The 25,237-nt window shown below is 39.8% G+C and overlaps 1 protein-coding gene across 5 annotated transcripts in view; it reads right to left on the reverse strand.

Moving 5' to 3' along the window:
- Positions 1–13,978: 13,978 nt before the first annotated feature.
- Positions 13,979–25,237, reverse strand: part of CTNND2 (catenin delta 2) — a 639,750-nt gene continuing 628,491 nt past the window's right edge. For all 5 annotated transcript variants that reach the window (XM_054284533.1, XM_054284531.1, XM_054284535.1 and 2 more), the window contains 3 exons: positions 23,960–24,091; positions 16,682–16,755; positions 13,979–15,851 (listed from right to left, as the gene is read on the reverse strand). In XM_054284533.1, the coding sequence (XP_054140508.1) occupies positions 15,591–15,851; positions 16,682–16,755; positions 23,960–24,091 (467 nt within the window). In that variant the 3' untranslated portion in view covers positions 13,979–15,590. The remainder of the gene's footprint in view (positions 15,852–16,681; positions 16,756–23,959; positions 24,092–25,237) is intronic.

The following is a 25,237-nucleotide window of genomic DNA, read 5'->3' on the forward strand; positions in this document are numbered from 1 at the left end:
TGGTTAGAGGTTATCCCATTTCTCTCTTCTTGGCTGCAAGTTGCTGTTGCACACAGCTTTCTGCTGCCCCACTGATGCTATTTTACATTGTACCACTGAGATATTGCAGAGATGATTAATCTTTCTTCTTCACAAAGCCAACTTCTTTTTTCTCTCTGCTTTCTTGTTGAATTTTATGCACAGCAGTCAGACAAAACAAGGGTTGCACAGTGGAAGGGTTTTGGGCTGTAGAAACAGAACATAAAGAGTGAGGACACGGTGCCCATTTTTGCTGGCATTGCTACAAAAACACTGTGCCGCCCATCAGCTGTTTGGTAGGAGATGTATTTTATGAAAGAGGGTCAGGGAAAAAGTTTTCAAAAGGAACTCATGTTTACTAATGAGATCTGAAAAAATATCTGTCCATGAAAATTATGTCTGAAGCCTTAAAGTGCTGAAAATTTTATAATTTTTTTAATGCTTGTTAGGTTTATCTCTATGCTTTGCATTACCTTGATTTTTCATCCATGTAAAAGTGCTTTGCCTCTTACAGACATTTGGGGTAAAGGAATTGATTGCTGTCTAGAACACCATCACCACCTGAGAAAAATCACTGAGAAAAGCCCATTGGGTGGGCAGGAGAGCATCCTACTGCATACATCTAATCCACATTTTCCGCCTCTGACATTTGTGATCTGTTAAATTCAATCAGCATAAATGAGGCAGAGTTGGAACTATAGGTAGGTTTTCTTCAGAAAGCCCTCAGTATGAATATCAGAACTGAATAGGATAATAAAGTAGATTGTTTATGAAAAACTCAAGTAAAAGAGCGTGTTGAATTGGAAAGATTGGAACAATCACTTAAATTAGTGAAAATATGACAAGGAAAAAAGAAGCTGAAGCAGCAGTGTCAGCTAAAAGTAGAGTTATCAGTGAATTTAATAGCTCTCCAGGGAGGGGAAAGACTCAAGACATAGAAATAAAAATTTGCAAGCTCATTGAGGCAGGAGAACAAATGCTAAAGGATACAAATATACTTGCTTTTATAAGAGGTAAATAAGGAATATTGGAATTTAATACAGAATAATAAGCAATGCTTGGAGCAATTATTTTGCAAGAATACCACATGAAGAAAACGCAAGAGAGGAATTAAATAATATAAATCCAACTGGGATGAGATAGGCTGTATTTAGAAGGAGCAAGTCATAAAACCAGGTAGGAATACCTGGAAAGCCTCTTGATGAAGTGCCAATACATTTGCTGAGGTGACTTGTTATGGAAGATATGTTTGATTGTTTTGATTCTCTAAGTCTGAGAAAGTACTAAACCAATGCTGTGAAAGCTTTGCAGGGTATTTATTTAAATGTGGAAAAGTGTTAAGCTCAGCACAAATTATTCAAGTGAAATGATGCTGCAGAATATGAAGCCTTGGCATAGGCTTCATATTCTGGAAGCAACTGTAGAGAGACTGAAATTTAGATGTGTTAGACAATTTCATGACAGGAGAGAGTGGAAAACTTACTGTATTATTTTCTTGAAAATGAAGAGAAAAAAGAAAGCTACTGAAATGGTTCATGTAGAAATGGAAAAGGTACATGTAAGAGAATGAGAACAAGCAAGCTGGTTTGGAGAACTTTGTATGTGTCACCTTCACCAGAAAAGGTGCTCAAAAGAGACAAAACATGTGGGGGACTACCACAGAACATGCTATCACATAATGAGATGCAAAAGCTTGTGATGGCATTTCAGCTAAATGTTAACCATGGCAGCATTTTCTTACTCAGGCATGAGTGAGGGTGATTGTTGGCAAGAATGAAGCCTTGGCAGGAATTGAAAAGCATCCTCCACAAATGACAGCAAAGGACAAGACTTTAGAGGATGCAGATGTAATACCTCTTTCTGATCAGCCTTTCAGTGCACTTTAGCTCTGTAGTGTAAGTGTAGCTCAGATTTGCTCTATTAAATTGTAGCTCAGATCTGCACTATTTAAAGATAGTGTAGAAAGTCAGTGTGCTTTAATTTCTGGAAATTATGCCGTATAGTTGGTCAAACGCTTGACTACTCTGTGAAAGTGAAAAAAAAGAAATAAAAACTTTAGTTCAGCTCTAGATAAGCAGGGAGATTAAAAGAAAAAAAGGCACAATTTTGTCTGGGTTGTACATATGCACCTCAGGACTGTATTAGTAGGACAGTCCTAAAATAACAGAGACAATTGAGAGAGGGAGGCCATAGACTTCACATTCAGACAGGATTTAGAAGCAAGAAAATTTTTAAGAGATAGTTGGTTACAGGCATGGTAAAGAATCATGCAAATGTTGCTGACTTCAACCAAGGAGAATTGTGCAACAGAAGAACAGCTAGGAATTTTGCCTCTTTTCTAAAAGCCTGTCATAATCCAAAAATGCTGTGTTTGGAACACAAAACACAGGGGAAATCTATTTGGCATCTCAAGCACAGGCAAATAACCTGTATTATAGACATGTTTAGTTTCCTCTTCCTCTCACAGGACAAATGCAGTCTCCACATATGTGAAGAATATGTCTAGACAGACAGCAGGGTGTTGGTGTCTGGCTCTCCTACCAGTCTTTGGAAGCCATCAAAAAGATTTGATCCAAAATCTTCAGTGCCCAAGTTTATGATCGTCACATTCATCTAATTATGGCCATCAGTCAGGCTGCATGTTAAATTCTTCATAAGACTGACATCATATTGCCTACTTTAGTGCTTTTATGACTGGACAAAAAAGGGGCTGCAAGCTGATTGTGAAAGCTGGACTTTGCAAATGAAGAGTCCACAGCACTTACCAAATCCTCAATTTGTTCTGCATGCTGCCACCAAGTCTTGGCTTTGGGATTCCTGTTTGTTTTGGGATGTGGTTTGGTGTGTGGGTAATCCAGGCCCTCCCAGCTCTGCTCTACAGACACAGCATGGCATTCTCGTGATGATTTCCTTCCACAGACATCTTCTGGCAGATAAAAGCCTTTTGAAGCAGAGCTCTCTCTTCAAGCTGTTAACCCTGTGACTAGCTACTGCCTTGTTAGCTCTCCAGTACGTTATATATTACTTTGGGTTCTGTAATTATTTTCTCTAACATTAATCTAGCTTACAGTTGGCATCAAAAGCCATGGATTTTGCTCGCACTGTTTTTCTGCAAGAAGAAACAATTCTTTAATATGCAAATCAGAGCAGCAAAATTAGATGAATGTAGTCAGCATGCCCTTGAAGGAAAGAAAGGCTTTCATGGAAGACTCAAGGTTGCAGTTATGTTCCTAAGAGTGATGAAAAAGCTACTTAACCCTTTAGAACAGATAAGGGGAAAATTGTTTTCTCATGAAAAAGAAATTATTCTTGTGTAAGATATAAAAAAAAAAAAGGGAGCTAATTAGTGGAAGGGATTATATGAAGAAACTGAACTGTCATTTTGACAAATGCTGCAGCCTTCTCTTTCTTGTTTTATTGGACATAATGGACATTCAAGCTCTAGTTAGCATCCTAAAACAACCTGTCCTCATACACACACTTCAGGAATCCATCTGGAAAATATCTTGACAAAAGAAGTCTTCTTATGCTAACAGGTGTTGGATTAGGCAAATACAATTTAATTTGATGACATCACTATTAAGTGATTGTGAGCTGTAAGATTTGAAGCCTGTCATGCAATATGGTCATACAGACTTTTCAGGAAGATTTTTCTGATGAGTGCAGTTTCCCTTCAGGACTGAAAAGTAATATTGACTTACTGAAATGTATGAAACCCTCTTCAACAAGTCCCTGTGCATGTGTTTTTCAGAAAGAACATGTCTAGATGAAAAGCTCAGCTAAAATGTATGTTTGTCCTATATTCAGAACTTCTCTTTCCTCCAGCCTACATCACATCTGTGAAGTCCAAAACAAGAGATGTTCCCTGCAACATAAAATGTTTATTGACTTTGACGGGATGAGTAAGGGAATTCTGGAACTAAACTTGACTCAGGATAAAAAGCTCTAGGCACCCTCTGATGTAAATCCAGTGTTAGGATCACATTTATGCTTTTCTGAAGACCCTTCAGACAGTTTTATAAAGGACAAAACTCCAATGCCTATTGAACTCAATGACTTGATCACTCTTTGTTCTTGATGCCTCCTGAAAGCAGTAGAAAGCCAGTTATGCATTATTTGATTATCACTGTAAGGCTTCAGTGAATTAATGGAAATTGCAGATTAATAGTCTGTTTCCAGAAAAATCAACATAATCCATATTGTTCAACTTAGCTCTATCAACATTAAGGAAATTCAATAATAATGCAAATCAATTATCAAGCACATAAAAAGAACATTCATCATCCTTTCAGGAGATAGCATAAAGAACACGGATGAGAACACCAGTATTTGATTTCTTCTATCTACACTGAATTCTGTCTATATTTTAAAGCATCTGTCCTAATCAGAGTCAGCTTCATCAGGCCATAGGAAAAGGATATTCCATTCTGCCTTTAGAAAACTGAGCTCAGGAAGAAAGGTTGAATACAGCAAAATCACCACCTGATCAAGTACAACATTGTCTTGTGGACATCCCCTCTCATGTAATTAGTCTTCAACAGGCTTCAACAGGACTTTTGTTCCACAAAAGCTACTGAGTCCTTTCCCATCATATTCCAGCAGGCAGGAATGCCATGTAGCATTTTCTTCTCCTGAAAGTTTTTGATTTTTTGATGTGCCCATGGGAATTTTTCTTTTCCAGCAAAATGAAACAAAACCAGAATTGAGCAGTTCTGTGACTTTGACAGCTGAGGACTGACTGAAGCAGTACCTTATTAGAATAATTTTTGAGGTCCTCACCTATAAATTCACAGTTGTAAATGTGCTAGGAAAGATTCACTCCCCTTCTGTTTTTCATGCTGGGACAGACGTGGATGCTGCACTGATTTACAGGTCTTGGATACTTGGTGTTGCACACCAACAACTTGGCAACACTTCCTGATTTTTGATGTAGCTTTAGCATGATCTCACACATGTGAAGAACAGACACACATTCAGACCTAAGCTCATTTTTCTTGCCCAGGCTTTCCAGGCTTGAGAAATGTCAGACTAGGGCATCCTCTTCTGGTACCCCTGCACTGACAGGAAAATGCAGCCTCTCCTTTACATATCTGCTGCAAACCAGTTAACATCCAGTTCCTGTTACATGTTGCTTGGCTTGTGGGCACAGCCATGCTCTTTAAGTGGTATTAGCCTGGCCTTGGATGCAGCTCATGTCCTCCTTTCCTCACCCAGAACATGCTGTTCATGCCTTAAATCTGCAACTCTTTAATTTGTTATACTTTATCCCTCTGGTATTTGGATGAGTATTTTTGCTCATGCTGACTGCTGACACCACACAATTGTGCGAGGCTAAGCAAAACCTCAGCTAAGACATACAAATACTGAGACAGCCAAAGAAAGATGGATAGCAGAGCTGCTGCTACAAAAGTTTCTAGGACAATTTTTCCATATACTGCTAAAATGGGCTAAACCCCAGACAAATCCAGATAAGGTCTGGGGCTTAAAAATTTCTGTTATTGTTATAAAGATCAGAATTTACTGTAACTGTACAAATGCATGATTGCCATTAATGTAATTTTTGTTTGACAGCCTTGCAGACCTTGGTGTGTGTCTGTCCCATTGCCTGAGTTCAGTGAAGCCTTGGTTCCCCATGGCTCTCCTTGTACCTCAGCCAGGGCCCCCCATGCATGGGACAAGCTCTGCTGCTGTCCTGCTGTGGCCACTCAGACTGCCAGAGGATGAGCTGCTGCAAACCCTTGGCAGTGCCATCTGCTCTGGGGAAGAGTGGCTGGTGCCTGCTGTCCTGAGCAAAGGCACTGAAACGCACTTGCAGCAAACTGGCTCCAGCTTGGCAGGCAGCTGTGCAAGGGCCTGGCAGACTCAGGGCTCCTCTGCCTCTTCTGTTGCCTTTCAGCCCTTTCTGTGATGAGGGAACCTCTTTTTTCAGGGGACACTTTAAACCACCTCAGGATCTTGCAAGTCTCCTCCATTATCTCGAGGCTTTAGCCGGTCAGAGTGACCCAGAGATGCATCAGAAACTCTCTTTTCCCAGCATGGCGGTCAAAGAATGAGTCAGGGCTCTTAATTTCTCGGTCTCAAGGTTGTTTAATGTTCCTTGTCTATAAAATTCTTTCTCCTGACTTGCCACGGACTGCTCAGCAGGGCAGTCAGAGGCGCTCTGCCTGTCCCTGGGGCGGTGTTATCTTTCTATACTAAAAACTATGAGTACAGTATTTACAATTACTTTCCAATACCTATCACCTAGGTTAGACAGTGAGCTTCTACTAAACCAATCTGTAAGTGCCAACATCACAGCAGAAGATGGAGGCCAAGAAGAAGAAGAAGAAGAAGGAGAAAGGCTGGACACATCCAGATTCCACCATCTTGTCCCCTGAACCCCCATTCTAAAAACTCTAAAAAATCAATTTTTCACCCTGTGACTATCATTCTACTTAAACTTTCGTGGCTTGTAATTCTTCATGTAAGGTTGGTAATTGTTTTTTCCAAGGCCAAAATCAAAGGCACAGGGGTCTTGGGCTCTGTGCCAAGGTCTCTGAGCCCCCCAGACAGGGGCTCGAGTCCTCCAGGGCAGCCAGAGGAATTTCCTGGGTTCTGACACCATTACATCAAACTGCTTTGACTTTTTGAGCCTCAGCTCACTTCACTTCCCAGTGTCACCATTTCATAACTTGCTATTGAACCAGGTACAGGAACTAGGCAAGCCTGCAAGGGTGTGGGTGTCAGTAAGGGGAGCAGTGGGTACTTTTAAGGAGGTTGCTAATAAAACACTGGCTTCAGCACCCTTAGAGGTGCTGAGGGGAAGAAAATTAGGCTGAAAGTTTTTCTGCATACAATAAGCTGGATTTCTCCCTTCGCCATGGGGCACCCTTTGCCACTTGAGTACCCACACCAAAAAAAAAAAAAAAAAGAGCTATGGGTTCATTAGAGAGTTTTAGATGCTCCTAGTCCCACGTGGTGATTTATTTCAAATAGGCTGGGGCAGTGATATCCCCTTTCTGCTCTTCTAGCCCTGTGGGGGGTGGACAAAGGTCTCGGAGCAAGGATCAGGAATTCAGTTGTGACAAGATGCAAAGCTGCTGATTTGCTTTCCAAGCACCTACTGCTCTGCTGGGATGTCAGGAAAATATTGTTGGCCTTTCTCTGGGGTTCCAGCAGTGCCTTGACAGATGGTCTTGTGAGAGGCAGTAAGTGCCATCAGCAAGGGACAGAGTAAATCCCTGGAAGTAAAAGAGCCTCGGTTTTTCTGGGATAATTCATGATCTCTGGACATGGTATTGGAAACACAATAAAAGACTAGATCGTTCATTTCCCACTTTTTACATCCCTCAGTCCAGCAGGTCAGGCTTAGTTGTGACTGAAGGTGTTCTGGTTTATAAAACTACTTTTATTTTCAAAGTTAAAGTTAATACAGCAGACAAACATCATACTTAAACTGTGGCATGTCAGAGACAAGATTCATGACAGCCATCATCTGTCACTTTATGAAGCAGCTACACAATCTTCCTGTCTTTTACCATTTTAACCTTAATTTGGCTGATTTGAGCAGTCGTTAATTAACTATGTAGAGGATACACTGCTGATAGACCTGGAATTTCACAGTCTATTAGAGTATTACATAATTTGCATTTACATCACAGTGTTGTTGAACCAAATCATTATCTTAAACTACACATATACATCAAACTTTAGGAAATCAAACCAACTTGTCTTCGGCTGTTTTTTTTTCAGTTGCATTTATTAATGTCATTTTCTTTTTGCTTATTCAAAACGTATTCCACAGATGGTTGCACCAAAAATATTTTTGCCCTAAACCATATTAATAAAAACAAAAAAACCCAAAAAAAAAGAAACCAAAACCAGACCCCAACAAAACCCAAAAAAGCCCAAATCCCCAAACTACAGACCTTAGCAGTGGGAAGGATTGCTCACACTTTACATGGCAAACAACTGTAGTGTTAAATCTCCTGGTATCTGGTTCCCAACTTTACATTTCCCTCCTGATAACTTTAAAAGCCACTTCAGATGTCCATATGCTTTTCCCCTCAGTGGGGACTGTGGAATAAGCCATGGTCAGGGCATCCCCCCCCACTGTGGCCAGGGTGTCCCCACTGGGGTCAGATTTCCCCCACTTTGGGCAGTCTCCTTGCCTGCCCAACATCCTCGTGCCGTGTGCCCGGCCAGCTCAGGGCTGGGAGCTGTGCCCAGGCTTTACTGCACCAGCAAGTCATGCATACTTAAACACCCCTTTGTTTTGCTCAGAACATATCATCTAGGAGCTGAGATTTTTTTTTTTTTTTTTTCACTACATTACATATAAACTGTGAGTGCAAGAGCAGATTGAGCTGCTGACATGCAAGCACTGGCTCTGCACCTGGGGTTTGGCAATCAGAGTGGATCCTAACAACTGCTTCACTATTACAAAGAAACTGAAGAGAACAAAACAAACCTAAAAGGTAAGCTCTTAAACCATTCTGACTAAAGGCAGATAGTGATGGGACAAGTGGAGTGGTATTAAACTAAAAGACAGGAGATTTAGATTAGATGTTAGGATGAAATTCTTCACTGTGAGGCTGGTGAAACACTGGAACAGGTTGTGCCCAGAGAAGTTGTGGATGTCCCATCCCTGGAAGTGTTTAAGGCCAGGCTGGATGGGGCTCTGAGAAACCTGGTCCAGTGGTAGTTGTCCCTGCCCACAGGGACTAAATTATCTTTAAGGTCCCTTCAACCATCCCATGATTTTATGGAGTGTTGCATTGCTAGGAAAAGGACCAAAAGAAAAAAACAAAAGAATGGGTTACCTCTTAAACCATTCTAACTGAAAGTAAAGCAAAAATCTGGACAGGAAAGTCCATGGTTGAGCGGCAGGAGCACAGTAAGGCAGCAGTGCCTGGTCAGCTCTGAGTCTCTTGAAGCTGCAGCACCCTCAGCACCCTCAGACCAGCAGCAGCTCCTTGGCCCCAGCATTTGTGCCCTGCCGAGGTCTGAGACGCTTCTGCCCAATTTTGCCTCCTGTGCCCACCCCTGAGCCCCACATCCTCGTGCCCGTGGTGCTCCCACAGGCTGTGGCTGCCCCACACTCTGTCACAACCTGTCCCACTCAGCCCTGTGGCAGGAACAGCCGCAGGCAGTCTGTCTGTCCTGAGCAGCTTGGCACAGCTCACTCCTTTGCTCTCGGCTGTGCCTGTGGAACAGGAGGCTGACACTCTCTTTTTTCCTTCCCATGATGACAAGCCTGCAGTGGTAGCCAGGGTATTGGAAGTGGTGGCTGTCACATTTGGCAATGCAGCTGCTATTTGGCATACTTTGATTTAATTTTTGCTTAATGCTGCTACAGCACTACAGTGGGTGGTGCTCTTGCCCACATCCACAGACCTTAGGCAGAAAAAAAAGCAACACAATATATTGTTCAAATATTGCATAGAGTGCAAATTCTCCTCCCTTCCTGTCACCCCAATACAAAACTCAAACCCAGGGTAGCTTAAGGAAAAGGTTGAGAGGTTTTGGGGTGGTGGGTTTTTGTTTGTTTGTGGTGATGTTTTTCTGAAGGAAAGAGTAGAAGTCTTTTTCAAAATGGACTTATATTTGCTAAAGAAGATATTAGGCTTCAAATGGTGGAAGAGGCTTTTTTTCTGTCTCTCTCCCTTGATGACAGAGGTAATAATTGATATTGCCTGCCCACAGTAGCCTGAATTCCATGGTACAAATTTTCTCTCTTCTCTTGATGTTATTAAACAAGTTACTGTCTTGATGTTTAGCTATCAACATTTTCTGCCTAGGTAACATTAATGTGAAAGAAATAAATTTTGTAAAAATCAGCCCCCATTTCCAGAGTTACTATTTTAATTGAATTTGTGAAAAAAAAGAAAAAAATCAGCAAACCACTGCCATTTTGCTTTCCTAGATTTAGTGGTAAGTTTCAGATTTTACCTGCTTGGAAAAAGAAAGATATTTCAGCATTTGAAACTACTCATCCAGCTACTGAAATTAACTGCAACTATCAGTCACTGTGAGTACCTTTTACCCATGTCACTCTCTGAAAGCAGTGAAAGTAAAAGTGCAGAAAGGCAAAGGCTCTAGAGTAAATTTTGACAGATGGGTACTGGCAAATAACTTTTTGCTCCTGTTAGCTATTAGAAAGTTGCAGCCTTTGATGTGCTGGCAAGAGTGACGGTGATGAGGAGGTACTCCTTTGAGAAGGTTGGATCAATTCTTCACCTATTCTCACTTGGGCCTGCTGAAGCTGATGGAAATCTTTCCAGGGAATTCCATAGGCTTTGAAATTGGGTGTAAGCTTAAACATTTCCAGGTTGTAAGAGTTTAGCATGTGCTTTCTTCTGGCAAGGCAGTACCGATGCTCACAGAGGAAGGAAACTGCTTTTAAAATTGCATTAAAAATACTAAAGTGAGTTTGACTGAGAATTATGTTTAAGAACAATGAATTGGCATGGTGTCCTGCTACAGCAGTGCACCTGACTAGCACCAGTACCCATGCATGTGCCTTGCTGGACTTGCAGAGAACTGTGGTGTGCTGCTCTTTGGACTGATGTGTCCCAGGTGAGAGGGTGCAAAACCCAGGGGCAGCACTGGCAAGGAATAAGTAGAAATGTTTGTGTTGTGTGGAGCTGTTTGGTTTGGCCCTCAGAAGAGCAGAGCACAAGTTAGAAGCAAGTGCTCCTAACACAGGTTGTCAGGTGTGCAATAGTCAGTACAGCTCTTCTCTTCTCTTCCTGTGTTTCAGAACAGCCTGGAAGGTGGGGATGTCCCTCTCCTTACAGGTACCAACCGCAGGCTTCAGCCCCCTTGCCTAGGGATGAAACTCAAATCTCTCCTTTCAGCCTAAATGTCTGAAACTGGCTTTAGGCCACTATTTAGAAACTGTCTAGTCCCTGGGAAAGAGCCAGGATTGCACAGCTCTTTGGCAGATGTTGGTGCCCATCTGTCCTCCAGGGAAAATGCTGGACTTCAAATTGAAAGTGGCTGCAGCTGCTCAACAGCCCTGGCTCTGGCAGCAGTCAGACACACACCTGCACCAGGTATTTTCCAGCTGAGAGAAAAGAGCCTTTGCAAGGCCCTTGATAGGATTGTCCCCCATGTGCACCATGTGTCTGCCAGGGGGAACCTCACTCTGCCACTGAGGATGGTGGGGCAAGGGATAGGTTTGCAAAAAGTGGCCTCTGTTTCAGCTAATGTTGTTTTGACTGAATCCGAAAGGCTTGGACCTAAAGTTATTCCTCGAGAGTCATCCCTCTCCTTCACAGCAGTAAGCAGCCTCTGCCCTCATGCCCAACACCTGCTGGCTGAAGCTGGGAGTGCCCAGTGGTGACCTGTGTCTCCTCTCTGTCACCCCCTCCCATTTTTCTAGCAAAAAGCTTTCTGTGCATCACACTGCTACTATTAAATGTTCATTACATTAACTTGATGGTAATATTTGAAGATCTTGCTGTATAAAATCTCCTGTTGGGTCAGTTCCACTGTTAGTAATTATGAGTGAGGATCTGTCTTCAGGCACACACTCTGAGTGTATTTTTAGGCCCTTATGTTTCCTCCCCCTGGTTCAGATTGCTGTCTCCATCTCTCCCACTCATGATACAAGCAATAACTCTAAACTCAGGGCTCTTTCTGTCTGCTGGCAGGAGAAGATGAGTAACAGTGACAGAGGAGATGAGAAAGCCTTCCTTGCCATGCACTGGCATGCACAGCCTGCGCTGTGCCAAGGTACAAAAAGATTCAGCATTTCTGGTTTGAGTTGCAAGTCTCCTGGCTAGACGTGTCTGCAAGTTCTCATGGAACCTGGGAAACAATTATTCCAGAGCCTTTATATGCACTGTGTGCTGGGTCTTCCAGCAACGCACAAGTAAATTAATGTTCTGCTCTTTGTTTCTTGGCTGTGGTCGATGCAACCTGTGGCCAAGATCATATATTTTACAGCATGTTTCCTATCCAGTAGCACCAGCCTTGAGCTTTTCAGGGTTTTTCTAGGGGTGTAGATAAACTCTCTCTACTAGTGGTGGCAGCTGAACCCTTGCAGACATAATTAGGGGTGAACTGGGTGCTCTCAAAAATATCTTTCCCCTTGGCTGGTTGATGTAGAGCAGCTTGTGCTCATCAGCCTTGTGGAGAGGGAGAGGGCAGTGACTGACTTCAGAGCTGAAAGTTAGGTTTCTGATCAATATTTAAAATACTTAAATCACATGGATCTGTTTGCTGTGTGAAGCTGGGCAGCTTCTCCAGAGTCAACTTCTGAGTTTTAACATACTGCACTATGACCAGCGATTCTCCACAATACAGTAGGATTTATTAATAGAAAATACGTCAATATGAGTTTGTCTTTGTACATGTTAGCAACATGTACAGTGAAACACTTTTTTTTTTCTCAATCTATATTGTTATAGTTCTTTTGTGTTATCTGACATAACCATTTATATTTTGGGCTTAAATATGTTATTTGTCAAAATGTACTTTCAGTGTTAATATACCTTTAAAATCATAGTTTATCTTTCAAATATTGAATTCATATTATTTTTTTTCAAATCAATATTGCTCATGTTAGTGCAAATTTTTTAAATCTTGAGATAGGTTAACCATTCCTTCCAGACCATAAACAGCATTTAATAAAACAGTGAGATTTATATAGCTCTACACAGCTGAACAAGATTCTAATACGAAGCTTGTTAAAAAAAAATCCGACATTTTACAGTACATCAATTGCATTTTATACATTTTTTTTTGAACAATTTTGTTTCTTCTCTATTTCTGTGTGTGATCTAGTACAAGAATGAAGGGAACAGCAATAGGTAATGATACTTTCCTCAGTATTAAAAAGAATGCATCATATATATCTTGCTCTGTATGGCAGCAGTGTTGTATTTCCAAACCTGGAAAAGAAGCCGGGAAATTCAACACCTTCTCAAAACCCAGTACAGCAAGAGTGAACGTTACCAGTCGGAGCACTTGCCACTACAGAAAAATGGAAACAAACCAACACAAAGTATAGACAAAAGGTATTTTATGCCACGTCATCAATCCAGAATCTCTCACTTGAGCAATGGTCAACATTTGACTCCAAGTAATCCCTAAGAGGAGCTGAAAGAGGGCAATGTGGGCATTTCAGTAGTTTGAAGAATGGAAATATATCCAACTTACAATGATCTCCTGTCCTAAGAGCTTCAAACAGAACGATGCATCCCCTCGGCCTGTTGGCAAACCTGTGCCTGGAGAGCTGCACCAGCCTGCTGCTTGTCAGGCAGTCAAGAAGAACTTCCAGCTGCGAGTGACATTCTTTATTAAAAAAAAGTTTTTATACTGAAAATGTGCTTTGTTCAAAAGAGCACTGCAAATGTCACTTATTAAAATCAATGTAATAAATAAAATATAAACAACCTGTGTCCAAAACTATGAATAGTATTTTTATCTACCTCACTATACATCTGGCCCACTGTGCCCCTCCCACCCACCCTTTCTGAAATTTTTTAAAAAGTTTTTTGCATGCTATTTTTTTCCCCCTTGTTTACTACAAAGAGCAAAGGTTACATATCGTACACTGGGAAAAGCTGCCCAAAAGATTAAACTATAGTCCTAGATTACCAATAAACCAATTCTACATCACAATACCCGCCTGCATGAACTACTTGGGCTGCATCCTATAGAGCAGGTGATGACTTGTGAGAGACTTCTCCCCCTGGGCACAGTCAGAAGTGTGCCAGGTGATGTTAAAACTATTACAGTGACTAACCACAGAAATGTTTGCAATCTAAAACAAATTCCTTATTGGCAATTGAAGCAATTTACAACTACTCCATTAGTTGTGGGTCTTATGCTCTGAAAACTGTATGCTGAACTGTTTGTTGCCTGAATCATGGAAATGAAGAAATGCTTCTATTTTTCCTTCCAGCATTAAAAGTGCTAGGATGAATATGCCAGCTCTTCTGGCCTCCTAGACTATGTAGCTATTGTTTACTTTTAAAATTAAAAAAAAAAAAATTCTCTGTCCCTTACATTTTTTAGAATTTCACTTTAAATGCACAGAAATGGTCTTTATTATCATATTTGAGGAATGTGTTCTGGGTGTTGGGTTTTATTTTTGGTATGGGTTAAAATAAATGATTGTCCTAATGGTTCAAGAATTGGACCCTTCTGTAGTCAAAAGAGTTTGGAGAGTCCAGATTAAAGTCTGATGGGTCTCAGTTTTTCATTCCCTCAGGGAGATGGCAAGATCAAACTCTGCCTTCCTTGAGCACTTACTGGTTGGTGGCTGGAGAGTAATGAAATTTCCTCAAGAGGAGATCGAAAGATGTTATTTTAAAGGAAATGGCATCTAAGGGTGATGGAGCTGGTGATAAAAAATCAGCTACCCCTTCTTTTGTGAGCATGTGGCCTAGCAATGTTGAATTGCTATTGATGGTTACGGAAGTGAGTAAGAGAAAGCACATACTGGAGTTTCCACTGTTTAAAAGAACTGAAAATCAAACAAAAACTGAAGCTTAACAAGGAGAACATTGGATGAAAAGAAGTCTTACGCCACACAAACACACACACTCAAACACACGCACACGGAATACTATGCATACATGGACACACACGAGTAAGAATGTGTATTTGTATGGTAGGCTCTTGGAAATAGACATTCTTAGCAAATATGGATGACAGATCAATTGTAATTTATTTTCTTTTAACACTGTATCATCATAAAGAAAACTGGTATAAATGAAAAAAAATCTATTTCAAATATCTACATCTAAAATTTTAGGCAGTGAAAAAGCACTTTGTTGACAAGGAGTGTGGAATGATGAATGTTAATTGTCAGAAACTGCTGAATGCCTTTTTTTTGAGTTGCCACAAACAAAGTCACATATCAGAACAAACAATACTGCTAAATATTCCTTTTTGTTTTTTTGATTTTTTTTGATTTTTTTTTTTTGTTAAAACGCACCGGGGAAAAGAAAACAAAAAACTGGAAATTCATACATCTTTCAAAATTTGAAATTGAAGCAATATTTAGAACCATAGATGAAGAAACACTGTGGCATTGGTGTAATATACACAATGCACCTTTTTTTTTTATCTGTAATGTACATCAAATACTTTACAACAATGCATTAACAAAAGGCAAGAAACATCTTGCTGTACAGAGGAAACCCCAAATGCAACTTGAAGCCTAGATTCACAATGAATGAGGATATTAAACAAGGTGTGAGAAGCTGTTCCCCATAAAGTATGTATGCTGCTCAGTAACTTGTGCTTAACTCTTGACCCAGATCCACTGTCATGTTCTTCCTCCTTCCTTCAGCCACATTCAATATACAGCACTGAACTTTAGACTCTACAGGCCAACAGTAAAGTTGCCCCACACTGTAAAATATATATATGTATATATATTTCTTTCTAATTACTCCCAGGTTTAGCTTTCATATCTTTTAGCCTTCTAAAAAAAATCTCTTAATTTTCTCCATACTGGTTATCTGTGCCTTCCTATGGAACAGGCTTTAACAAACTATATTTGCAGGAAAAAAAATGTCTCGTGGTATGCATGCACATGCACAGTTCCTGGAGCTTTTGTATCTGCCCAAGTCTCACACCCAGGAGTCGGGAGAGGCTGGATAGTGGCTTGTTTCATAGTTAAGTTCACTATAGGGACGAGCAGCTGAGTAGAAGTCGACGTAGTTGCCAGTTGACTTTAGTCCCAGGTGCATGTTGTATTCGCTTGCAGGCGGACGATGATGCACTTGGTCCTCAAAGAAGGACTCGTCATAGTTTCTTGTTGAATTCTGAAATGACTGATATGGTTCATAATCTTTTCTGCTGGGCTCCTGTGGAACTGGCTGTGTTGAAACCTGAAAGACAGCAACACCCACACCTTGTTAGACACAACTTGTTGTAGGCAACAGGATGAAAGGAGTTAATCTCGCTTACATTTCTCATGCTAAAAATACAAAATTGTGCATTACCTTAACCTCTGCTCAAAGACAGTCCTCTAACCTACGGTTGCCATACTTTTTTTCCAACATCCCTAGTGAATCTCTGATTTTATAGCTGAGACTTTATTGAAATCTGAAATGTATAAACACATGCTTACTATCCTACAAGACTATCCCCTGCTACATTCCACTTCTGTAAGGTGGGGCAGACTTTGTGGCTGCAAAATGAGGTAGCCTGTCATTCCTCAAATGGTTATCACCAGGAATACTGATGCTGAGACACCAATGTGAGAATGCTTTGTGGATCCTGCTGCTCTGTACATGTTAGTAATGTTCCCTCAAGATGGCAGGAACAGTCGCACTGCTATGACCCAAACTCCTTGACATTTGTTCAGAACAAGTATCTGCATGGCACTCTAAGAAGGGATTGAAAAAGGCTGCCTAAGTTCACAACTTTTAGCAGTCCCACAAGTGATGTTACAAGTTTTGGTCTGATATTACAACTGCACAAAGTGTAACTACTCTAGTTTCTATTTCTAGAACTGCTATCAAGGAGTAAATTACCTTCAGGACATCATTTCAGTTCCCATATTCAAACACAGTTGTTTGATTTGGACACACGAGTAAAATTCTACATGAAGCAATGTGCTTATCTGTGATGTTTTTAAATTTTTCCCATTTCCATATACAATGTTGCACCAGTCTTTTGCCATCTGGAACAGTAACATTTTAGTCTCTGTACTTACCTGGTTATGTTTGATATCTTCAGCAGGCGCACCATATGAATTCCTGTACAAAGTTGAGATTCCAGTGTTCTGAGCTGCAGAGAGAGAAAAAGCAGGTTTACCAAACATGCCTCTTTGGCCTCAAACTGAATTCTTCATTAAGTACATCATACAAAGCCTGTTTCCCACACATAAAAGTCTTTAAAAGCATCTGCAGGCTTTTCCTCCCACTGAATGGTCATCATCTTTGCTTTGATGTACATGCATCTCTTTAGTATTCATTTATTAATGGTAACAGGCTCCATGCCATGCTCATAACAATCTTGTGCACTTCTTATATGCATCAACAAAATAATTTCATATAAATCTAGCATTTAATAATAAATTTCAGGTTATAGATGGGCTTATGTAACACATGTAATAAACAGCAACTGTAAATATTGAGATTAAGAAACATTTCAGTTCTTTCACTTCAATTGGACAACTTGGATCATTAATCCTACAGTAATTCTGCTTCATCATGAAATTATTCAAGCATAAAGTGATTAAATATAAGTGACAAAAAGTTATGCAAAAAGTAATATGCAGTTATATTGAAGAGGTCTGGCCAAGACAGTCTCAAATACATGACTGCTGTCACTGCTGCCACTTTCTACTCAGGTGTCCTACTATTCAAATGCACAGACAAAACTGAGCTATGAGTTTGAAACTGGAAGTATTTCTAAAGAGGAGGATGATATATAGTCTTGCAAAAATTTATTTCTGACTCCATCCCAAAAAACCCCAAATGAAAAGCAAAGGCAAAGCTGACTCCACCGATCCCTCTGATTTGGCAATGTAGCTGAAGCTTAGTTTGCTGGTAAGACTTGAAAGACTGTAGCTACTTCTCATATTTGAAAGACTATGAAGATAGCATTTTGTGTGGCTGCTGCACACTTTTCATGCATTATTAACTTTCCAGACACTCTAACCAATGACTGAATGCTGTTATAAGGACTCTTACTATAAAAGAACAGGCCTGAAAGTAAAAACTGAGTAGCTATGAAACAGAGTCACGAGTGGAACTGAAACACATGGCTCGTGATCACTCTCAGGTCTCTGTGCAATGGCAAAAGACCTGAAGGCACAAGGAGTGGCCTTTAATACTTTCACAGCTCAAAACTTATGATGGCAAGTACTGAGCATCAGAGCTGAAAGCTGGACATGGGATCCATGCCAGTCACATCACTAGGAAGAACCACATTAATGAAGATGTAAAGATTCTTTATTCCTTTGGCAATGTACAACATGGACATCTGCACGTAAAACTTCCTCTACCTTTCCTCCCACCTCTGCACCCTTTCTGAAGAAAGAAATGGCATGGCCTTCAGCCAAAGCTGACTGGAATACATCAATTCTGGTCTTCACATCTGCCATGGGTTCCATGCTGAGGGTATAATTTTTGTCAGTTTGATGCACTGCTCCATGTTGCTGCTTTACAGATCTCAGATGTTTTTTCTTAAACATCTGCACAATGTTTGTAAAAACAAGATAAACGCAGGGCTTATATTGTGGCTTGATGCGCTCTAACAGCTGGAAAAAGAGACTTCTCATTTCACAGCCATTAACTGATAGGGGTGAAACTCCTCTTGTTCCTTGAAGAGCTGGATGCAATAACTAAGAGAGTGCAGAGTCCTGTGTAGGAAATGGAGGAGAGCTCCAGAGCCAAGTGCAGCATGGCCCTTTTTTTTAAGGTGGCAAGAATATGAACTCTAGTGACAATGCTGGTTGGGCTCCTCCTGTGGTAGATACTCTTAATTCTATCTATATGCCAACAGGCTGTAACAGATAGAAACAGGAGAAATGATGGAAAGTAGTGCTTGAGTAGTTTTCTTTGGTTGTCAAAATTAATGCCAAAGATGTTGTCAACATTAATGCCAAAAGAGTTGCTCTGCAGAGGTTGTCACTGTTCAGGTTACATTTTGTCACTTAAGGGATTTTTGAGACTTGACTGTTATTTCAGTGGGTTTCTTTATATTCCACCTGCAGCCTCTGCTGTGGTGTTTGAAAATACCCCTCCTGATGATCTTTAGTATTAGAGAAGTTTGCATCAACATTGCTCTTTATGTTGCATCTCATGACAACACGACTCTCAGTAGTACAGCTGCCAGATCTTTCCTTGATCCCAACTTTTTAATGCTGTTTTTCTGATTCTCTTGCTTGTCCCACAAAATGCCAGAAGTTTTGTTATAAAAATTCTTCTTCTCAAGATGTAAAGATACTTAAGTATTTCAGACATCCATTTTGTGAAGTCTTAGTTCTTAAAAAAACATTAAAGTGACATTCAATGTATCGGACTGGCTAGATGGAGGAAGAACTTCTTGTAACCATTTTGCTTTTATGAACATATGTGCCAAGACAAGTGGGTTGGAAGTTTCATGCATGTGAGTTTCTAGTCAGACATGACTGGACATATTGAGTTCACACAGGTCAATGCTGTTCCTGGTTGTTTGATGTCAAGAGCAAAGACTGATAACAAGGTGCAACTGTAATCTGAGGGTATTATGAAGAATCTGATGAAAATAGCAAACTGGACACATGCTAATTTGCTTGTTGTCCCTTCAGGCAATTAGACATTAGGAGGGAGGTCATGACCTTTCCATATTGAGATATACAAAGACATGTGGTACATATGTTCTGCTATTAGCCATGACTATTATAAACCTAGAAATAGTTCAGAGTTGGTGTGTAGCTGTCCAGTGCACTACTGTGACATTTGCACTGATGTGCTCACAAATGTCACATACCAGACTGAAATTTTATGGTCTCTTGGATCACACATTCTGCAATGGAAAACTGATAATTTCAGCTTATGAAAATAGTTGCAAGCTCTGTGTGGCTGATTTCACTGCAGTGATGGGGATACAAATTCAAAAGTTAAAAACGGAAAAAAACCCCCCTCCTCAAACCCTTAGTAATATTTTCTCAAAGCAATAAAAACAATGAGACATAAAATGCTTGACAATAAATCCCAGGAGTTCAAGAGTAAGAAATCTTGGCTTAGGCTAGCTTGGAGGTTGAGGTAATTCTGATTCTGAAGGAAATGTAAGTCAAGAAAGTAGCTGCTAGCAGTGAATGCAGCCCTTCTCCAGTATCTGCTTCTGAACATGCAGGTGGAATCCCTGGGAACTCCATTCCCACTCTGTCATGATAATGTGAGCAGTTGACTCTTGCTATCCAAAAGTAGAGGACAAATATACAAGAAAGGAGAGAATGAGCTAGATGAATGGACAGATAGTGTGGTTAACATCTGATTTTTCCTGATAATATTATATATCTATCATTATAATAAAACTGTAAAACAAATGGAAAGAGAAGTCAATAAAGTATTTTTTAAAATAAAAATGGCAAGAGAAGGGAAAGGAGGGAAAGGAGAAAGAAACAGAGATATTTCTGCAGCCACATTTCTTCACAGAGATGTGAGAACCAGCTGAAAATTAAATTAATAGAGAAGTGATCAGCGTGTGTGTTTATGTGTGTATTTTATGCAGTCTCTAAACATCAGTTCATGATAACACTGAAGAGGCAAAATTGTGAGCATTCTAAAATGAATACTATGATCAACCTGCAGTACTTTGTGGCTCAGTTGCATAAAGGACATTATAGAAAAACAGCTTTCTTTCTCCCTTCTGTTCAGTCTTCTAGGTGATACTGGTTAAAAAAAAAGTCACATAGTTGCCTGTAGCAGTTTTCTTCAAAGAGGACAAAAATTGAAAATTATGTTACTCAGTGGTTTATGTGACAAAGATGTCATTGACCAAATTCATCCCCAGATATCCCAGTCACTTGATTAATAGTTTAACATTCAGCTTTCAGATCTTGGAAGTGCTTATTCTGAACACATTTACAGACACTTTGGAATAACCAGATGTTAGCCTTCTGCCCTCAGGAACAAACTGATAGCAAGAAAGGACAGCTCAGCTGGACAGGTAGTCATCTTCATCTGGTATCACACAACCTGCTTTTTCTGCTATTAGCAGCAGGTCTCCATTTAAGAAAATTTAGTTCAACACAGTAAAGGAAAATGTCTCTGTACCTCACAAATCTTAGGTAACAGAGATCATTACCTGTCACTATCACTGCCACCTTCCTGCACAGTGAAAAATTAGGTAAGGGCATGAGAAAAGATTACAGTGCATTATTGTTTCTGAAAACAACAACAACAACAACAACAACAACAATAATAATAATAATCATCATCATCATCATCCGAGCACCTGTAGCACCTGATGGTGTTTTTTTTGTGTTCCAAATATGCATGGACTTGCCAGTAAGTTTAAATAACAAAAGTATTCAGGATTGATTCTCCACAACCAAAGGAAAAAGAAATTAATTAGATGTTTTTCTCTGCTGCTGGAAGAGAAGACACAGCATGTTGACTATGATGTACATATTAGTTCACTGAGGGAACTAAAAAAGTAAAAGAAACCTCAAAGAAGGAGTCCCATAATGGTCCACAGGGACCTTATCTTCCCTGTTCTGAAAGAAAACAACATGGCATAAATAACATTACCACGTGCACTTACAGTTCCCATTTTCCTAAATGGAATATAATAGCTTTTGTCTTGAAAATATACTTTAGGTGACAAAATTTTGTAATTGGTTATTATTTTCTACAGAGAGGAGAAAATAGACAGTACATATAAAAGGCATCATAAACCTGTGAAGAGGGCAATGAAAACTTTGATACTGTGCCTCTTTTTTTTTATCTATCCTCGTGAAATCAATGTAAGTTACCATCTTCAGCCAAACTGTTTACTTCATAGATTCTCCATTTTCTTCAGAGGTTTCCTGCCAAATCCTCAGGATGGCAGGAAGCCAACATTCCTACTTCGAGAATCCATCAAAAAACCTTCATTTCAGTCTCAGCTCAAAGGTCATAGAATTTTTCAGCTATAAACTGAGAAGAGCTTTGGAGAAGAGCATGGAGACAGTCATGGATAAATTGGGACTACATCTTTGGCTCTACGCTCTGTGTAAAATCCCTAAGTCAAAGCAAGCTTTGTGTAATACATCAGCTTGGCACAAAAGTAGAAGAGCAGATCAAAATATGTGTGTGCCAGGTGGAACCTGAGAAAACATTCATCTAAGTCCCACCCACGTGGATGTATCAGCTGCAATGCACTGTCAGATGCACAAAATGAAACGCAGACATCGCAAGAAATGTGCTACATGAACTTGTACTGGGCCACTCAAGCAAAGTCAAAATGTCTCACAAAATCACAAATACTGACTTTATATGTTTTTTAAAATCAAATATTTATTATTTAATGAGGTACAATTATGTTACATAAATTCCATGTTGAATATTGATGAGCAAAACTCCTTCTGTCATTTTCTTTTGTTCTTATAATGGTGCTTAATTTGAGCTTAGACCAAACGTGCAGAGATTTGGTGATCTGAAAGAGAGAAAGTTACTTGTTAATTCCATATTTATTTGTACATTGGTCATGTGCGATTGTGAAATATTACATTTTTTGATTTGAATTAGTTTGATTTATTTTCCCCTCACTGAGCTCAGGAGCTGGAAAGACAGCTGACAGCTGAGTATGATGCTAATAGTTTCAAGTTTCCTTATTAAAAGCCCACCCAAATAATCGACAGAAATAGAAAAAAATACAAGGCAATATTAGAGGAAAACACAATGGAGAAATCAAAGTGGAGTAAAGGTTGCTGAGGCAGTATAAACCCCATGATCTGAAAATTACACTGCGAGACAAAGGAATTAAGGGAAGTAGGAATCAGACAACAAAAGCACCACATTCAAAAAGAAAGTGAAAAGGGGTGTGAAAAAAGAAGTCAATTTTCTTAACGTGTGGACAGAGGCAAGACTATATGCAAGGAAACCCACATTTTCAGCATGGAGACACAGTATTTTGGTGAACTTCCTGATACAATTTGCTAATCTGAATTTACAGATACAGCTAGAACAAAATACTACTGATTCTGCCTTTTCCTTTTCAGCCTGATGCTCTTATTCCTGAGATTCACCCTTTATGGGTCCTTGACAAATGGCTGAAAAACACATCAGTGCTGTCCTTCACAATCAGCCAAGTAAGGGCCACTGAACTGTTATAGAAAACTACCTCGTGCAGTGACTATGGAACACTCAAAACAAGACAGACACATAAAATGCAGTACCTTGACTGAATCTTCTGTACTTGCCCGTAGTACCCTACCGAAGTCATTCAGGACACTCCGAATTTCTGTGGTTTTCAAATGTCTTCACTGTCATTCTTCTCTTCAGATTTTCACCTTCAGGCTAATTAACACTCCATATTGCATTTTCACACAAGTTCCAAGGCTGCTCTTTAGGTTTGATTACATAATCACATTTAACGTAGTAGATACAGTGTGAGTATCTTCATATCCTGAATACAGCCTTGAAAGATGGATCTTATGGAGGGATTGATGCTGAGTCACCATGTTCCTGGTGAGCAACTCATTCTGCCTCTGAGAAAGACCTCTACAGAGGGCATGCGAGAAGGTAACTGGCAATCAGACTTCTCACTGAGATTTTTTGCCTGCCCTGAGGCAGCATTTGGAGGAGATCGTGATGCTTGGTGCTGTATAATGTGACAAAAAGTTCAATAATGGTTACATCAGCCCCATGATGGTGCAATGGTGATGGAGACCAACATGTATTTTGCAAGAGAATTCATGAAGAGGTACAGTGCCGGGAAAAACACTCAAGATTTCCTAATTACTGACATGGTAAGAGATTAATGAGCTCATTGGGGAAGAGAGGCCTTCAGAGAGACCTGCAACAGATGCTACAACATACACAGAAATTACTGCATTTAAATCAGCCCCACTAGGAAAGTAACATGGATAAACTTTACAAAGAGCCGCAAACTTCCTATGAATACTGACATACAAAATAAGGTAACTCATCCTGGAGAGATTCCCTGCAAAAGACAGATGTTAGGGATCACTGCACATGCTCAAATACACCAATTAATTCAAAGTGATCAACCAACTTCCTCCTGAAATGAAAACAAATGTAAAATTGAAAAAGACATGCAAGATTTGATTTAGAGCCTTTCTTCTGTAAAGAACCATGGTGTTCACAAATCATTTTCACATAGTCTTGTATTAATTCAAATATATCTTCAGTTGTATTTCTCAAGGTGGCTAAAACTTGGGAATTAACGAAAGCAGGTTGACCCTTTTCCACAGTGCAGCAAGCCCAGGCAATCCTATAAAATCAGTGTTCTATCACAGCTGATTTATATATATGCTATGCAAGCAAAATCTCACCTGTCATGGTGTCTTTCCTAGAAGTGTGTTCTCCCTTGCCTCCATGGTAAGTGGCGTTAGTTCCAGTTGATTCATAGTCTGTTTTTCTTTCTTTTAGGCTGATCATTTCCCGAGGTGAGGCTGGGGCACTTGCTAGATAACAAAAATGAATTTTTTCTTTTTTTAATCATACGTGACTGAAAGTAGGGTTTAACTCTTGAGTAAGCACTCCTGTAAAGTTTACATATGTTAGTTTTCTAACATGAAGCTGATTGAAGAAACACTACCACATTATGGAGGAAAAGAAGAGATGCTGTTATTTCAAGGACAAGGCAAATGTATTTATTGGACAATCAACTGCAAGCATAATTTTATTTCTAAATGTTAAATTTCTTTTTACTTACATCCAACATCTAAGATGATTGCTATTAAAGAAAAAAAGTACAACAATATTTTTCTTCTCCTTTTGCTTTTCAGTTTCTTTAACTCAACAAAACTTTCTGGTATGGGCACTTCTATTTTTTCATCAAAATGGTTACTTTATTTCCATTGAAAAGACTTCACTTTCAACTGCGTGGGAAAAACTCTTATAAAACTATTTTCTACCCTTTTCTCTTGAAAGTAAATAAATTAAATTATTTGAATGGAAAAGGGAAGAAAAGAATGCCTTTTTCCTCCTAGAAGACAGATATCAAAGAATGCCTAGCAGTTAAAGGTAACTCAAATAATTTCTCTGTCTTTAAACAGCTATATGTGTCAATAACTGCTGTTAAAGCAACAACTGCTACATTAAGCTGTTTTTATAAAAACTAAAGCCTTCATCACCTCTACTCAAGGTACAGCTAAAAGGAGGAAAGCACAGGTAGCACAAAAGAGAACTGAGCTTTGTACTCAAGTCTCACACACTGGAGAATGTGGAAGTGATCACTGTCACTGATCATGAAGCCTTAGAGCTTGCAATGCTTAGGAAAAGGAGAAAAGCAAAGGAAAAAAATAATGGCTTTCAAGTGAACTGACTTCAATATATTTAGGTACTGGTTAATAAAGTGCACTTTCCCTGTTGTGGGGGGCAGGAGGAGCACAGGGTGAGTGGCAGAGCTCCCCAGAGCCTTGTAAGGGCACAGTGGCACAAACATTACTAAAGTACTGGTGCTTGCCCCTACACACTTCCCTGCCTCCATCCAGGTATTTGCTATATAAAAAGAAGCTCAAAAACAGTAACAACCCCTTTGTTCATAAACAAAGAAAAGAAAAAAAATTAAAAATGTAATACAAACGCTTTGTGAAGACTGACCTTGA

Source organism: Melozone crissalis, unplaced genomic scaffold (assembly GCF_028551555.1).
Source record: "Melozone crissalis strain CALT ecotype California unplaced genomic scaffold, PUWL_Pcris_2 ptg000042l_1, whole genome shotgun sequence".
NCBI lineage: Eukaryota > Metazoa > Chordata > Aves > Passeriformes > Passerellidae > Melozone > Melozone crissalis.